This window comes from Schistocerca nitens, chromosome 4 (assembly GCF_023898315.1).
Source record: "Schistocerca nitens isolate TAMUIC-IGC-003100 chromosome 4, iqSchNite1.1, whole genome shotgun sequence".
NCBI classification, from domain to species: Eukaryota; Metazoa; Arthropoda; class Insecta; order Orthoptera; family Acrididae; genus Schistocerca; species Schistocerca nitens.
The window spans coordinates 829,042,674-829,061,365 of NC_064617.1; the positions used below are offsets into that span (position 1 = coordinate 829,042,674).

General features: G+C 41.7%; 1 protein-coding gene across 1 annotated transcript; it reads right to left on the reverse strand.

Moving 5' to 3' along the window:
- Positions 1 to 14,174: 14,174 nt before the first annotated feature.
- Positions 14,175 to 18,379, reverse strand: LOC126253256 (homologous-pairing protein 2 homolog). The gene is made up of 2 exons (XM_049954461.1): positions 17,437 to 18,379; positions 14,175 to 14,269 (listed from the first exon to the last, which is right to left on the reverse strand). The coding sequence occupies exon 1, from the start codon at positions 18,264 to 18,266 to the stop codon at positions 17,640 to 17,642; it is 627 nt and encodes a 208-aa protein (XP_049810418.1). The 5' UTR covers positions 18,267 to 18,379; the 3' UTR covers positions 14,175 to 14,269; positions 17,437 to 17,639.
- Between the last annotated feature and the right edge of the window lie 313 nt (positions 18,380 to 18,692).

The window sequence follows — 18,692 nt, forward strand, 5'->3', positions numbered from 1 at the left end:
ATCACTCACTTGTCATGACACGTGTGTCAGGGCCACAGGCCACTTGCCCTGCACTCGGTGAGCGAGAGCCGCATTTTGGTGTGTGAGGGACTGCTGGCCGCGTGCTTCCACGTGGACCTGGATAGCGAGTGATGGGGCCCTGAGAGATGCTCGCGCAGTTTTGCCATGCGGATGCAGGTCTCCTGCCGCTTCTCTCCACATAAACTAGCAAAACTGTACCTTCATATGACAATGATGGAAGGCAGGTTGAATGTTTTGGCTGCCATGTATAGGCACCCAGATATATCTGACAGCCTAAATCTGTTGAAGTCATTGGAGAATTTGGAAAAAGTTATCCAAAGAGACATGCTATGCATTGAATGAGTAAAATAAAATTTTGTGTGCTTTTTTTAGTGTTTGCTCTGATAAATCCTACTCTCAGCTGGGTCAAGCCCATTCCAAACCAAAATCTTGGATCTGCCAGCAGTTACTCATATATTACGAGGGCGGTTCAGAAAGTAACCTCCGATTGGTCACAGTGCGGGTTGTGGGGGGAGTAGCGACGCCATCTGTGCGTTCACGCACTCAACAGGTCAGTCGGCATCAAGCCGTGGTCGAGTGAACGTCGTACCTGCGCTAGTTTAGTTTTTGTGGCAGTTTGAAATGTGTGCTGCAATAGAAAACCCCGCCAAATGTGAAGTGCGTGCTGTCATAAGGTTTTTTACAGCCAAAGGATATTCTGCAGCAGCTATTCATCGTGAGCTTTGTGCCGTGTACGGACCAAGAGTTATGAGTGAAGGAGTTGTCCGTCAATGGGTACGTTTATTTAAAAGTGGACGAGAAAACGTTCATGATGAAGAGAGGAGTGGTAGACCATCATTGGTGACTGACGAACTCGTTCAGACAGTTGATGCAAAAGTTCGTGAAAATCGACGTTTCTCAATGTCGGAGTTGTCTACTGGTTTTCCACAGATTTCTAAGACTCTCTTCTACGAGATAGTGACAGCAAGATTGGGTTACCGTAAGTTCTGTGCACGATGGGTGCCCAAAATTCTTACCGACCACCACAAAACTCAAAGAATGGCCTCTGCATTAGACTTTCTGTCACGTTATGAGGACGAAGGAGAACCATTGTTAAACAGAATCGTGACCGGTGACGAAACCTGGATTAAGTACGTGAACCCTGAGACAAAAGAACAATCAAAGATGTGGGCACATTCAAATTCGCCTACCAAACCAAGAAAAGCCTCGCAAGATTTTTCTGCCAGAAAACTGATGGCAACGGTGTTTTGGGATGCCAAAGGGGTGTTGTTGGTTGAATTCATGGAACGTGGTACGACCATTAATCAAGACGTGTACTGTGAAACAATAAAAAAGTTACGACGGGCTATACAGAACAAACGCCGTGGTATGCAGACTTCCGGTATCGTTTTTTTGCACGATAACGCCCATCCTCACTCTGCTCGCAGAACAACGGCCCTTCTTGAGTCCTTCAAGTGGGACGTTATCAACCATCCACCTTACAGCCCAGACCTGGCGCCAAGTGATTATCACCTCTTCATGCATTTGAAGAAATGGCTCGGGTCACAGCGGTTTGATGACGACGAAGAGCTCAAAGATGCGGTCACAGGCTGGCTCCAGGCACAAGCGGGTGATTTTTATGCAGAAGGAATTTCAAAGCTTGTGAAGAGATACGATAAGTGCCTCAATCGCTATGGAGACTATGTAGAAAAATAGTGCAAAGATGTAGTTGTAAGATGTATATATTAAAATATTTTTATTTAACTTGGTGTATTTTTTTAAATCAACCGGAGGTTACTTTCTGAACGGCCCTCGTATTTATATATGTCGTATCATATATTCGATGTAATTATGTACCAAAGAATAATTGTAAAACTTGACTCATTCTAAAGCCTGTGAACTTTTCGCATATGGAGCTGTGGAATTCAAAATAAATAAATAAATAAGTTCCACCCACAGATTTATCAGCCACCCTGACAACAGGCAATACAAGAAAAGTGTCAACGGTCTCAAATGAATGGGCAACTTGGAACACCAAAGGTTTTTATCACACCATATTCTACTGTACGATACCAGGGACCTAGAAACGACAGAGAGGCTTCGTCCCGCCGTAGCCCTCAGTGGTTCACAATCCCACAGCAGTCCACCCACAGCAATCCACCCACCCCAATGCCACCCCACACCAAACCCAAGGTTATTGTACAGCTTGGCCTTTGGCCTCCAGTGGTGGACCCCCCCCCCAGAACATCTCATACCAGACAAGTGTAATCCATATGTTTGCGTACTAGAATAATTATGGTGTATGCAGCATTTGCTGACATAGTGTAACTGAGGTGGAATAAGGGGAACCACCCGCATTCGCCAAAGTAGATCGATAACTGCCTTAAAAACCATCCACAGGCTGGCCAGCACACCAGACCGCACTGGCACGCCTTCCCGCTTGGGAAGCAGCACGTTAGACCACGTGGCTAGCCAGGCAGGCCTTCACACCATATACTTCCTTTATATCCAACTTACTAAAACAAATGCAACTAACTTTTGATCATAAACAAACATAGAAACCCCTGTTACTATCTGTATAACAAAAAGCCACAAGAAACAAAAAGTACTAAGATGACTAAGGGAATTACACACTTCCATCATCATTCATGCTTACAGGATTATCAAAACCCATGGGAACTTTATTCTGTTTATGCTCCTTAAAATATTATCACTACAAATTATTTTTTGCCAAACCTGCTTACCCTCTCTTGCATACCTCTGTTATCGGATAATTAAGTTCACACCTCTCCTCAAATCCCAGAACACATACAGAAATCCTGCACAATACACCCTATAAACATGTTCAGGGAAATTAAACAATGGAAAATCCAGGATGGAATGCAACAATTAAATGTCCTGCCTACTATCCCTTACACCCCTCCCACAGTGGTATTCTGCAATCCACCAAACCTATACGATATTCTCGCCCATCCTTACAAAACCCCTGCTCCCAGTCCCCTATCTCATGTCTCACACCCCTGCAGTAGACCTAGATGCAAGGGCTGTCCCACACACCTTCCCACCATCACCTACATCTACATCTACATCCATTCCCGATGTCCAGGCGGAGCTTCAAGGAATCCTCAGAACCTTAGGTCCCCTGCAAAACCTTTCACCTGACTCCATCAAACTCCTGACCCCACCGACACCCCGCACCCCTACCTTCTACCTTCTTCCTAAAATCCACAAACCCAATCATCCCGGCCACCCCATTGTAGCTGGTTACCAAGCCCCCACAGAACGTATCTCTGCCTACGTAGATCAACACCTTCAACCCATTATATGCAGTCTCCCATCCTTCATCAAAGACACCAACCACTTTCTCGAACGCCTGGAATCCTTACCCAATCTGTTACCCCCGGAAACCATCCTTGTAACCATTGATGCCACTTCCTTATACACAAATATTCCGCACGTGCTGGGCCTCGCTGCGATGGAGCATTTCCTTTCACGGAGATCACCTGCCACCCTACCTAAAACCTCTTTCCTCATCACCTTAGCCAGCTTCATCCTGACCCACAACTTCTTCACTTTTGAAGGCCAGACATACCAACAATCAAGGGAACAGCTATGGGTACCAGGATGGCCCCCTCGTACGCCAACCTATTCATGGGTTGCTTAGAGGAAGCCTTCTTGGTTACCCAGGTCTGCCAACCCGAAGTTTGGTACAGATTTATTGATGACATCTTCATGATCTGGACTCACAGTGAAGAAGAACTCCAGAATTTCCTCTCCAACCTCAACTCCTTTGGGAGCATCAGATTCACCTGGTCCACATGGACCTGGATAGCGAGTGATGGGGCCCTGAGAGATGCTCGCGCAGTTTTGCCATGCGGATGCAGGTCTCCTGCCGCTTCTCTCCACATAAACTAGCAAAACTGTACCTTCATATGACAATGATGGAAGGCAGGTTGGATGTTTTGGCTGCCATGTATAGGCATCCAGATATATCTGACAGCCTAAATCTGTTGAAGTCATTGGAGAATTTGGAAAAGGTTATCCAAAGAGACATGCTATGCATTGAATGAGTAAAATAAAATTTTGTGTGCTTTTTTTAGTGTTTGCTCTGATAAATCCTACTCTCAGCTGGGTCAAGCCCATTCCAAACCAAAATCTTGGATCTGCCAGCAGTTACTCATATATTATTTATATATGTCGTATCATATATTCGATGTAATTATGTACCAAAGAATAATTGTAAAACTTGACTCATTCTAAAGCCTGTGAACTTTTCACATATGGAGCTGTGGAATTCAAAATAAATAAATAAATAAGTTCCACCCACAGATTTATCAGCCACCCTGGCAACAGGCAATACAAGAAAAGTGTCAACGGTCTCAAATGAATGGGCAACTTGGAACACCAAAGGTTTTTATCACACCATATTCTACTGTACGATACCAGGGACCTAGAAACGACAGAGAGGCTTCGTCCCGCCGTAGCCCTCAGTGGTTCACAATCCCACAGCAGTCCACCCACAGCAATCCACCCACCCCAATGCCACCCCACACCAAACCCAAGGTTATTGTACAGCTTGGCCTTTGGCCTCCAGTGGTGGACCCCCCCCCAGAACATCTCATACCAGACAAGTGTAATCCATATGTTTGCGTACTAGAATAATTATGGTGTATGCAGCATTTGCTGACATAGTGTAACTGAGGTGGAATAAGGGGAACCACCCGCATTCGCCAAAGTAGATCGATAACTGCCTTAAAAACCATCCACAGGCTGGCCAGCACACCAGACCGCACTGGCACGCCTTCCCGCTTGGGAAGCAGCACGTTAGACCATGTGGCTAGCCAGGCAGGCCTTCACACCATATACTTCCTTTATATCCAACTTACTAAAACAAATGCAACTAACTTTTGATCATAAACAAACATAGAAACCCCTGTTACTATCTGTATAACAAAAAGCCACAAGAAACAAAAAGTACTAAGATGACTAAGGGAATTACACACTTCCATCATCATTCACGCTTACAGGATTATCAAAACCCATGGGAACTTTATTCTGTTTATGCTCCTTAAAATATTATCACTACAAATTATTTTTTGCCAAACCTGCTTACCCTCTCTTGCATACCTCTGTTATCGGATAATTAAGTTCACACCTCTCCTCAAATCCCAGAACACATACAGAAATCCTGCACAATACACCCTATAAACATGTTCAGGGAAATTAAACAATGGAAAATCCAGGATGGAATGCAACAATTAAATGTCCTGCCCACTATCCCTTACACCCCTCCCACAGTGGTATTCTGCAATCCACCAAACCTATACGATATTCTCGCCCATCCTTACAAAACCCCTGCTCCCAGTCCCCTATCTCATGTCTCACACCCCTGCAGTAGACCTAGATGCAAGGGCTGTCCCACACACCTTCCCACCATCACCTACATCTACATCTACATCCATTCCCGATGTCCAGGCGGAGCTTCAAGGAATCCTCAGAACCTTAGGTCCCCTGCAAAACCTTTCACCTGACTCCATCAAACTCCTGACCCCACCGACACCCCGCACCCCTACCTTCTACCTTCTTCCTAAAATCCACAAACCTAATCATCCCGGCCACCCCATTGTAGCTGGTTACCAAGCCCCCACAGAACGTATCTCTGCCTACGTAGATCAACACCTTCAACCCATTACATGCAGTCTCCCATCCTTCATCAAAGACACCAACCACTTTCTCGAACGCCTGGAATCCTTACCTAATCTGTTACCCCCGGAAACCATCCTTGTAACCATTGATGCCACTTCCTTATACACAAATATTCCGCACGTGCTGGGCCTCGCTGCGATGGAGCATTTCCTTTCACGGAGATCACCTGCCACCCTACCTAAAACCTCTTTCCTCATCACCTTAGCCAGCTTCATCATGACCCACAACTTCTTCACTTTTGAAGGCCAGACATACCAACAATTAAAGGGAACAGCCATGGGTACCAGGATGGCCCCCTCGTACGCCAACCTATTCATGGGTTGCTTAGAGGACGCCTTCTTGGTTACCCAGGCCTGCCAACCCAAAGTTTGGTACAGATTTATTGATGACATCTTCATGATCTGGACTCACAGTGAAGAAGAACTCCAGAATTTCCTCTCCAACCTCAACTCCTTTTGTTCCATCAGATTCACCTGGTCCTACTCCAAATCCCATGCCACTTTCCTTGACGTTGACCTCCACCTGTCCAATGGCCAGCTTCACACGTCCGTCCACATCAAACCTACCAACAAGCAACAGTACCTCCATTATGACAGCTGCCACCCATTCCACATCAAACGGTCCCTTCCCTACAGCCTAGGTCTTCGTGGCAAACGAATCTGCTCCAGTCCCGAATCCCTGAACCATTACACCCACAACCTGACAACAGCTTTCGCATCCCACAACTACCCTCCCGACCTGGTACAGAAGCAAATAACCAGAGCCACTTCCTCATCCCCTCAAACCCAGAATCCCCCACAGAAGAACCACAAAAGTGCCCCACTTGTGACAGGATACTTTCCGGGACTGGACCAGACTCTGAATGTGGCTCTCCAGCAGGGATACGACTTCCTCAAATCCTGCCCTGAAATGAGATCCATCCTTCATGAAATCCTCCCCACTCCACCAAGAGTGTCTTTCCGCCGTCCACCTAACCTTCGTAACCTGTTAGTTCATCCCTATGAAATCCCCAAACCACCTTCCCTACCCTCTGGCTCCTATCCTTGTAACCGCCCCCGGTGTAAAACCTGTCCCATGCACCCTCCCACCACCACCTACTCCAGTCCTGTAACCCGGAAGGTGCACACGATCAAAGGCAGAGCCACATGTGAAAGCACCCACGTGATCTACCAACTGACCTGCCTACACTGTGACGTGTTCTATGTGGGAATGACCAGCAACAAACTGTCCATTCGCATGAATGGACACAGGCAGACAGTGTTTGTTGGTAATGAGGATCACCCTGTGGCTAAACATGCCTTGGTGCACGGCCAGCACATCTTGGCACAGTGTTACACCGTCCAGGTTATCTGGATACTTCCCACCAACACCAACCTATCCGAACTCTGGAGATGGGAACTTGCTCTTCAATATATCCTCTCTTCCCGTTACCCACCAGGCCTCAATCTCCGCTAATTTCAAGTTGCCGCCACTCATACCTCACCTGTCATTCAACATCATCTTTGCCTCTGCACTTCCGCCTCGACTGACATCTCTGCCCAAACTCTTTGTCTTTAAATATGTCTGCTTGTGTCTGTATATGTGTGGATGGATATGTGTGTGTGTGCGCAAGTGTATACCCGTCCTTTTTTCCCCCTAAGGTATGTCTTTCCGCTCCCGGGATTGGAATGACTCCTTACCCTCTCCCTTAAGACCCACATCCTTTCGTCTTTCCCTCTCCTTCCCTCTTTCATGATGAGGCAACAGTTTGTTGCGAAAGCTTGAATTTTGTGTGTATGTTTGTGTGTCTATCGACCTGCCAGCGCTTTCGTTCGGTAAGTCACATCATCTTTGTTTTTCAAAACTGAAGTAATTCATATATAAAGACGTTTACAGTGTTACAGGTCTAGCATGACAAAGGTAGCACAGGAAGGAGGATTTAACCTTATAGTAGGAACCATTCCAATGTTTGCCTGAAATAATTTAGTGAAACCACATAAAACCTACATCAGGATTGCTACATGAAGACTGGAGCCACCACCTGCCCGAACACAAGGCCATTCTGTTCAAAATAGTGCTACCTGATGTGCCACCCTCCTCCCCCCACTCCCACTCACACAAACCACCTCTCTCTCTCTCTCTCTCTCTCTCTCCCCCCCCCCCCCCCCCCCTCTCTCTCTCTCTCTCTCCTCTCCCCTGTACCAACTGAAATGCTGAGCTTAGAATGATGGTAATGTCCTAGTATTAAACACTGCTTAGCTTTGGGAGTAAGTTTTTCAGAGAAGGGAAAAAAAGAAGAAAGAAATATAGTGTGAAGGTTTTATGTCAAATTTTGGATGTTTTATTATCATTATTACTATTTGTTGTATTACATTTTTACCAAAGTTCTACTCTGTATTGTCTTAGTAATTCTTCACAAAATAACTTAATTGGATAGGTAAAAAATCTACTCGCCAAGCAACAACAGAATACACACATAAAAGAAGGTTATAACTAGGTAAGCTTTTGGAGCCAGTAGCTCCTTCTTCAGGCAAAAGGGTTGAAGGGGAAGGAAGGGGGAGTGAAGGAAAAGGACTGGAGAGGTCAGGAAAAGGGGAAGATTTTGGGAAAGTCACACAGACCCACAGGTCAGGGAAGGCTTATCAAATGGTATGAGAAGGAAAGACTGATTGTTGGGGACTGCATATGAGATCTGAAAACCCGAGAGCTTAAAGGTGGAAGACAGGATAATATTCAAGACAGAGATTACTGCTTAAACATTGAGCATGGGTTAATAAGAGTGAGAAGCAAAGTGCATTGTACATAACAGAGGTGGGCGGTGAAAAATAGACGGTAAGACAATGAAAGATGTAGAAAACTAAAATGGAGTGAAGAAAAGAGTAGTTACTGTGAAGATATGCTGAGATGGAAGAAATTAACGTAATGTAAGGAGAAAACCAAGGGCATGTTGCAGCACTAGTTCCCACCTGCAGAGTTCTGAGAAACTAGTGTCTGGAGGAAGAATCCAGATGGTGTGTGTGGTGAAACAGGCATCAAGGTCACGATTTCATGTAGTAGGACATGCTCCGCAACAGGATACTGTGTGTTGCCTGTGTACACCCTCTGCCTATGCGCATCCATCCTCATTGATAATCTGGTGGCAGTCATGCAGATGTAATAGGCTGAACAGTGTTTACATAACAGTTGGTATATGACATGTCGTTTCACAGGTGGCTCTCCCTTTGATAGTTTATGTATTGCCAGTTACAGGGCTGGTAAAGGTGGTGGTAGGAGGGTGCGTAGGGCAAGTCCTGCAGTGGGGATGGTCACAAGGATAGGAGCCATAGTGTAGAGAGATAGGTGCAGAAGGAGCGTAGGTTCTGACAAGAATATTATGGAGATTGGGAGGGCAACAAAAAGCTATTCTAGGTGTGGTAGGCAAAATCTCAGGCAGAATGGATCTCATTTCAGGGCATGATTTTAGGAAGTCATGGCTATGTCGAAGTAACTGACTAATACATTCCAGACCAGGATAATACTGAGTGACCAATGGTGTGCTCCGAAGTTGGTTTTTGGAGGGATCAGCAGTACCAGGATTGGATGTGATGGCCTGCGAGATCTGCTATTGAACTAGGCTGGTGGGGTAATTACATCCAGAGGCTGAGGTGAGAACGGTTGTGTATTGCTGTAAGGAGTCTGTGTCCAAACAAATATCTTTGCCTTGAATGCCAAGGCTGTATGGGAGGGAATGTTTGATATGGAAAGGATGACAGTTGTCAAAATGTAAGCATTGTTGTTTGTTAGTAGGCTTAATGTGGACAGAAGTGTGTAGTTGGTCTGCAGTGAAGATGAGATCATCATCAAGGACAGTGACATGGAATTTGGAAAAGAATCATTTGAAATTTAACTGGGAGAAGTTATTTAGAGATTCCAGGAATTTTAATGGGTCAGCCTTACCATAAATCCATATGGCAAAAATGTCATCATGTATCTAAACCAAACCAGGAGCTGAAAACTTTTGGATCCCAGGAAAGCTCCCTCAAAGTGACCCATGAAAAGGTTGGCATCGTAAGGAGCCATCCTGGTTGCCATGGCCATGCCCCTGATCTGTTTGTATGTCTGCCCTTCAAAGGTGAAGTAGTTGTTGGTAAGTATAAAGTCGATTAAGGTGAGTAGGCAGGATGTCATAGTTTTGGAATCAGTTGGGTGCTGACTGAGGAAATGTTCAGCATCAGACCAACCATGTATGTGGGGGATGTTGGTATAGAGGGATGTGGCATCAGTGGTGACAAGAAAGCTGTGTGGTGTGATTAGGATGGGCACGGATTTCAGACGATATAGGAAATGGTTGTTATCTTTGATATAGGAGGGAAGTCTTTGTACTATAGCTTGCGGGTGTTGATCAACTAAGGCAGCTATATGTTCGGTGGGTGCTTTGAAGCCAGCAACTACAGGACGACTAGGATGATTGGGTTTTGTGGAACCAAGGTGGGGGTGTGTGGTTTGGGTGGGGTAGAAATTCTATGGATTGGGGTGTTAGTCCTTGTGAGGTCCTGAGGTTTTAAGGTGAGGCTACAGATCAGTTTGAATCACAGGGATAGGATGTTGATGGCAGACACTGTATGAAGAGGTGTCAAAAGACAGCTGGCACAGACCTTCACTAATATGCTCCTTTTGGTCAAGTACCACAGTGGTAGATATTTTGTTTGCTGAGAGTGTAACGATGGAGTCATCAGCTTTTAGGGAACAAAGAGCCTGGAGTTCTGCTGAGGAAAGATTGTAGGGACCTGAGGAAGGGTTGTGAAGCAATGCTGGATGCGAGGAATTCTTGGAAGGGATGATTGTGAGTTAGTGGTGGCAGATCAAGTTGGGATTGTGGCCGAAACTGGTCAAGGCAAGGTTCAATATCAGGTTTGCTGTGGGAAAGGTTTTGGGATTGGGTTGCAAAGTGATATTTGCAGTTGATATTACGTGTGAAGGAAAGCAGGTCCTTCACCAAAGCAGCAGGATTGGATGCAAGTTTAGGGCTAAAACTGAGACCCTTAGATAACACAAATAATTCAGAAGGGGAGAGTGCTATAGACGAGAGGTTGAGGAATCTATACTGTTGTGACTGGTTCTTGTGATTATGAGTTATTCTTGGTCTGGAAGGCAGTGGTGAAGGCTGTGGGATGTTAAGGAGGTTGGCCAAACTCAGTTTGTAGGAGAGGAATGGTGGTTGATGGTGTGGCTGTTTAGGAAGCTACAGAGGGACAGGAAGGGAAACACCACTGTTCAGGTAGTTTAGGAGAAAGTGGGTACCTTTTTTAGGTAAAGTCTGGCATGAAATTGCAGTCTAAAGGTGGCTTAGTGGATGATACCATCCAAGGAAACACGAGGGGCAGATAACTGCAGGATGTTGTAGGAGGAGAGAAGTCTGGTGGAGTGGAAATTGGCTGTCGAGACATATAGGTCACAGATGAACCAGGTAAGAGCAAGAGATTGCTGTATTTGAAACTGTAGAAAGAGAATGGTGTAGAGTAGGATTATGTCCAGAAACAGGGACTTTCAATGTTAGGCCTTTTGGAGTAACTCCAAGGTTTCAAGAAACAGAATGTGGGGTCTTAGTTATGATAGTGATTCTTCAACATATAGAATCTATGGCTTAACAGGTACTTTTTAACTGCCTTTTTAAAAAAGTCTGTTTTGACAGTTTCTTTGTTCTCTTTCATTTCACAGTTTTATTTCTTGGTAGAAAATACTGTTTTGAGTTTAATATTTATTCTTTCTTGGTAAATGTAAGTTCAGTCTAGACCTTGCTCCATGGTCACGGACAGAGCTATTTGTGCAGTAATTATCAATGCAATTTTTAATACATAGAAATGATTGGTAAATATATTCACATAGTACACTTAAAATCCCCAGTGTTTCGGATAGATCTTTACAATGGGCTCTACTACTATTTCTGATTGTTACTCTTGTGGCACTTTTCTGCAGTCTGAAAATTGTGTTCATATTTTGTGCATTTGTTCCCCAGAAAAAATTCCATGGCTAGGGACTGACTGTAGATATGAGTAGTATGTATCTAAAAGACACTGGCTGTTACACATTGATGCAGTACTCTAGGAGTACAACATGTTGAAGACATTCTGTTAGTGTGTTCACATGACTTCAACTGAAAATGGATATTTAGTGAGAAACTTTGTATTTGTTACAGTTTATAGATGTGCCATCTACATTTAATTTAACAGTGTCATTTTTGTTCTTCAAACTGAAATTCATGGCATTTGTTTTCTTTATGTTCAATGTCAATTTATTGCTTATGACCAATTGTGAATTTCCTTGAGAGCTTCATTTGCTTTCTCTACAAGAAGTCCCTCTTTCTTGGTGACCACAATACTGCAGCCATCTGCAAAGAGAATTTTTTCCCCACATCCAACACAACTGAGTAAATCATTCATGTATATCAGGAAGGTTCTAAAATGCTACACTGAGGAACTCCTGTATTAATGTATTTTGGATATGATGAATGTTTTAGTGAAAGTTTAGCCTTATTTGAGGTATTGTGTTATCTATGTTCTTTGTACCCTACCTGCTAGTCTGATCGGAACCAGCAATTAGCCACCCCTCTTATACCTAATGCTTCTAAGCTTATTTGGCAGAATATCATGGTCAACAGAATCAAAGGCCTTAGGAAGATCTAAAAATATGCCTGTTACACTCATCTTTGTCAAGAGCAACAAGTACAACTTTTGAGAATTTTATTATGGTTGACTTCCTTTTCCGCCACTTTGGAAACCAAACTGTGATTCACTTAAAAGGTTATATTTATTCAAGTAATTCATTAAACTGTCATTCATTCATGCATAACAATTTCTGTTATTATGCTTATCCATTACAGATATTTTAGAACCGTGACTGTATATTAAATGTAAATAAGTTATACACAACTGCAACCAGTCACTTTTTTCAATAATAATGCTTTATTACATGAATCGGTTTTCGAACCCTTTCAGGTTCATCTTCAGATGATTTCGGGAGGATCCGGGAAGTTACATCATTACTGGTAGTAGCATAATGCTGGGAGCTGGTTCTATGGCAGAAAGATGAGTCACACTTTAATGCATCGCCATCACTATAGCTTATCTGTCGATATGGATGTAAATTTAGTTTTTACTTACTGCGACAGTATAGGCGGCTTTTTTCGTATCTGTCTGCCTCCAAAAAAGCCGCCTATACTGTCGCAGTAAGTAAAAACTAAATTTACATCCATATCGACAGATAAGCTGTAGTCATGGCGATACATTAAAGTGTGACTCATCTTTCTGCCATAGAACCAGCACCCAGCATTATGCTACTACCAGTAATGATGTAACTTCCCGGATCCTCCCAAAATCATCTGAAGATGAACCTGAAAGGGTTCGAAAACCGGTTCATGTAATAAAGCCTTATTATTGAAAAAAGTGACTGGTTGTAGTTGTGTATAATTATTTAAATTCTGTTATTTTTGAGAATGATGACAACAGGGTAACTGGCTGGTAATTTTCTGTCTTGTACATTACCTTTTTTTTATTTTTATTATTAATTTTTAAGCAGAGGTACAACTCTTACCTGTTTTATCTTGAAATTACCCTGATGTGAAAGATTTATTTACTATGTTCATTAAGGTAGTATGTATACTCTCTATGAATTGTTTCAGTACACACTTTGGTACTTCTTCTGAATCTACAGACTTTTATTTTTTGTGAATTTTTACTAAGTTCATGCTCTGTGGCTGGTAGCAACAACATTGTACTTAGTGTATAATCATTTACAGGTATTATATTTGTTTTTGGGAATTTTTGCGGTAACTTCAATGCAATATTAGAAAAATACTCACTCAAAATAGAGGTTAGTCTGCAAGCTGTTCGTTTCGCGGCAATAGCAAGTGCACATGGGCAGCCAAACAAGGAGTGGAGTATCAGTTTGATGACATGGAACTTCTAAACATAAAAGTTGTCTTCTTACCAGTTAACACTATGAGCCATCTGCAGTCACTGGATCAAGGAACAATTGCCTCAACAAAGTGTAATTACACATGCCAACTTATTAAGGCTACCATTAGTGCAACTGAACTACAAGAAACAGTTCCGCATTGGAATGTACTGCAAGCTGTCTACAACATATCTGCTGCTTGGAAAGAAGTTACAACAGACACCATAACTATGTATTTTAAGAAGACCTGGGCAGCAACTGATAATGCCGCTGAAACTGAAGACAGAATCAATGAGCCAACGTCTGAACATACACATAATACAGGTACAACTGAAGATACTCATGATGTTCTTATAAATGCTTACACCTTCTTGTACTGTCAACACAGAAGATTGGACACAGGCAGATGACAAAGTCTGTGCTGATGAAGAACCCAACATTATTTCTTCTGATGATACAGAAAGAATGATAATGCATTACTGTCACCTTCTGAGGAAGAACGTGAAGATATGACACTGCCACCTTGCGTTGAAGTTGCAGCTGCAGTTACTGTTATCCAGAGATTTGCTGCGACTTCTGATGTCTCCATGGTATTTCAGGCTGCTCTGGATGTGTTATCTTCAGAGTGTGCCACAATATTACAACCAGCAGTCTAACAAACAACAATTAATGCCTTTTTTCAAATTAATGTATACAAATAAAACATGTTCTGATTAAATCTTTGTGTTACAAAAAAATACATTAAAGCGTTTCTTACGATTATCATTTGTTGTATTACATGACACGCTAATTCCACGGGTAAAATATTGTTCTTTATGTACTGTATTGATTGTGAGGAGAAAAAATAAGATGAAAAGTATTAGACAATATGTACATACACCTCTCTCAAGTAAACAAATGCCAGAAATACTATTGTAAATACGCAGTGTAGCTATTTTTCTTAGAGGCCATGAAAATACAGCACCTACATTCATTGTAACCCATAACAAGAGAAAACATGAACTCAACAATAACACATTTTTGTAAATAAACCTTGTTAATGCAAACTTCGTTAAAAGCAAATGACTTATTTTTCAACCCGTTCAAATTTGGTTAAATGAGGATCTACTTTATTTATAAATAACTTGCCTCTTAACAATGAAAGCAAAATGATTCTCTTTGCAGATGATACGGTCGGCATAACCATTGGCAAAAATTTACATAATACCATAACAAAAAGCAAGTTGGTACTTGAGTCTATCACTCAGCAGCTAGGAACCAATAGGCTAATTCTCAATAAAGAGAAAACTAAAACAATACCATTCAACAACAAAAGGAGAATAGAGGAATCACGTCAGTTACTGGATATGAATGTAGCTCAAAATGCAAAAGTTCTTATGACTCATAATAGATAATTATTCACTCAGTGGAAATGACATTGCTACCCTAACAAACAAACTAAGTTCAGGTATATTTGTTCTAAGAAGCATTAAATCACTAGTAACAGACAACATGATGTGAATGGTGTAGTCCTCATATTTTAATGCTGTCATGACCTATGGAATAGAAATATGGGGTCAGTCGATATGGATGGAGGTATTGATGTAGCCATCTTAGAGGTGGAGGTCAACATCGAGGAAATTGCCTTGTTGGGTTGAGGAGGAGCAGGGGAAGCGAAAGGGGAAGTAGCTTTCGAGGTTCTGAAGGACTGTGGATAGGCTGTCCTCACTCTCAATCCACATCATGAAGATGTCCACAATGAATCTCAACCAGGTGGATGGCCACCGACAAACTGTGGCCAAAAAATAGCTGGGCGATCCACCAAGTTGCTAAGCATGCTGCCCAACACAATGTTATCCATTTTAATTACTGCTTCACAGCCTGCACCATCTAGATCTTTCCCACCAATACCAACTTATCAGAGCTGTGCAGGTGGAAACTAACTCTCCTTGTAATATGTTCTATGTTCCCGTAACTCTCCTGGCCTCAACCTTTGTTAGCCATTGTCCTTCACCCAGCTGTCACCTTACCTGTTCCCACTCCAGCACTACACAGCCTTCTATTTCACAGGCACATCCGGTCTTTTTACTTCTCTCTGTATCTGCTCTGCTGCCCCCCTCCCTGCCATCCATCCATCTAACCTCCCACTACATCTAGCTGCCCTAACTTCTCTCCACCTTATCTCCGTATGCTCCAACAAGCAGCATTTTACTGTCCCCTACTCCTACCGTACTATCCAATAAATGAACCTCATTTACCAAATATTGTTAATTATGTATTATGTCACTTCACACTATAACTTATTGTGTGTTCATCATGTAGTCTGACTTAAAAACCACTGCTATCAAATGTAGAAGCAATGTAGAATGTCAATTTATATTATTATGCACTCTGACGGTGTTGACCACATAGTCACAGTGACTACTACAATCATAAATTAATTGTGTTTACATTTGTCCTATGATATCATGTACAAACAAGGTGCTTAAGGTGATTATTGTACTATATAAATAAAATAAAAAATAAATATCAGTGAAATTACAAAACCGTCAAGGTGGTACAGAAGTTTGTTTTTATTTAAATGGCAAACAGTTTCAGACTTTAGCCCTTTGTCAAGTCATTCACATAATTCCTACAACAACAACATTGTGTGTGTGTGTATGCTAGTCACACTGCTTGTATGAGTAATACAAGCATACTCATACAAGTAATGTGAAAAAAAAAATCTGTGCAACATTAATGGTTTGTAATATCATTGCCTACTGTCTGCTGCCATCTAGCACACTGGAACTGAGTAAAAATAAATATGTTCACTCATTTGATAGTACTTTAGTAATTAGATGTTTGTAGCAGGCAAGAAATAAATATTCCGGATACAAATAGACCCAAAGAAATTATGAAGGGTATTATACAAAGAGAACCAAGTGTTCAGTAACCTGCTACCTTCCATTTCTCTCAGTATGAAACAGAACACTAACAATTCAGATTCAGTAGACGCCAAAAACATCTGTCATCTATCACATCTTTTATAAAGTGAATTTTAAGATTTGTAAGAATTATGCAGGGAAGAAGAGGCATGTAGATGATGGACTAGCATGGAGACCTGCACAAAACCAGTCTTTGGAAAGATCACAATTACAAGGTTTGTAAGTAATTTTGAGTAAGAAATTGCATTAATTATGTTAAAAGTAATCATGAAACACATTGAAGGAACAGTGCATGCTGGTATTACAATATGTGTAAAAATATATCAGTTATCATCATACAGCAGGGGGGAGGGCAGTGTATGTGTGATTTGTTGAAATACCAGCAGCCTAAAATAAAACTGCTGCAAGGCTTCTCCTACAGCAGCAAATCATGTATTTCAGTTAGCTGTACTTATTCTTATGCAAGTTTTAAGCAGTAATTTCTGTGTGCCCTCTCACACCCTCCCACTTCATACCTTTGAAGGTTCATATTTTGATCTAATCTGGTGAGTTTTCTGAGAGCTGATGTGTCTGGCTGGCCCCATAGCAACACTGGAATCAGCAGCAAAAACTAATATACAGACAACTAGGCTTATTCTGGCTTCGTAAACACAAAGAGTTTAATTTTGTTAACATGTTTGTGTGCGGGCACTTTTTAAATGGTAAGTAGTAGAATAGTATAATTATTTGCCCAAATGCCATTTTACAAAGATATAGAATTTGTGAGGTTAATATAAGAAAACACACGAATGGATATATATATTATTTTTTACACATTCACACACTTTTTTCTCTTTCAACCTTTTCACGCATTAGCAGAAAAAACGTAAGCTACAACTGTTCTCATAATAATATGATAGCAAGAAACTGATACCTTATGTTGGCGTATAGTCTGTATATACCAAGGCAAAGAAACACCGTAGCACATCATTAGCAATCGTTTAATAACTAACAACTGATCGTATATTAATACAATGAAATCTGTTCACTGTAACACGATTCCATAAAGTTAGAACTGATACATTTCACAAACCATAGAGAAAAAAAAATATTAGAACAAACGAGTTGCTATTTAGATCAGAAACACGACAAAGAGACTCCTGCATCTTCATCAGTTTCAATGCCTATTTCCTCTAACAGGGATTTCTTGTCTTTAGGATAACCTTCAAGTATAGAATTTACAATATCCATACAAAGCGATTTTCGTTTCCTCCATTCTTTCACATTTTTTTCGCGTAAATTCACAATTTTATCTCGTTCCTTTTTGGAAATGGGTACGGCATTTTTCGAAAGCTGTTCTAGTTTCTCGGTCAGTTTTGAAACTTTCTCCTCCAGCAAGCTCTTTTCCTTCACAGCATCTTCTGTTGTCAACGTCGTAAGCAATTTTTGAAGCAGTGACTCGTGCGCACGAAGCTGTTGCTCAGCTGATTGCAGTTCATCAGATACTTTCGCAATTTCCTTATCTAAATCACTAAGTTCCTTATTCATATCTTCACTGTTTCCTTCATCAACTTGCTCAATAGCATACACCTTCTGTTTCCCATATATTTTCTCCTTAAGTTTTCCTTTTTCAGTTAATTCATCAAGGGCTTTTTGTATAGCAGTTTTTCCAAATTCTTTATGAAGGTTCATAAAGATATCATTTGCGCTGTACGGGCGATTTTGATCCCGTAAATATTTTAACACAGCCTCGCTAGCACTCATATTTAATACTTATACACACGATTACACCAACATACGCTAATCGCTATAATCCCGCGCTTTCCTTCAAATTTCTTCTTCGTACGTATATACGCTGAACCGGTAGCATTTGTAAACAGGAGAAAACAAATGACCTTCGTCAATGTTATTAATGGTATCTAAATTCTGATCGGAAAGGCAGTAGATAACGTAGTAGAACACTGTCTGATATCGTTTTATTTTCAGTATAGTATGACATCTCGAACATGCAAAATTTTGCTAACTCCTACCTAGCTGTCTCGGTATGTATCCAAAGATATAGAGAATTCTCTGTCTGTCATATGTGGTTAGTTACTCGTTGGTTTGGTTGTACACTCTGAATGGTACCAGTGGCGGGAAATTGTATTCTAATCCTCATTATATTCCCATAATGTGAATTTTCTTGCCATT

What these genes read in the sequence shown, in the direction of transcription:
- LOC126253256 (XM_049954461.1), bottom strand. Translation starts at nt 18,266, where the DNA reads ATGAGTGCTAGCGAGGCTGTGTTAAAATATTTACGGGATCAAAATCGC.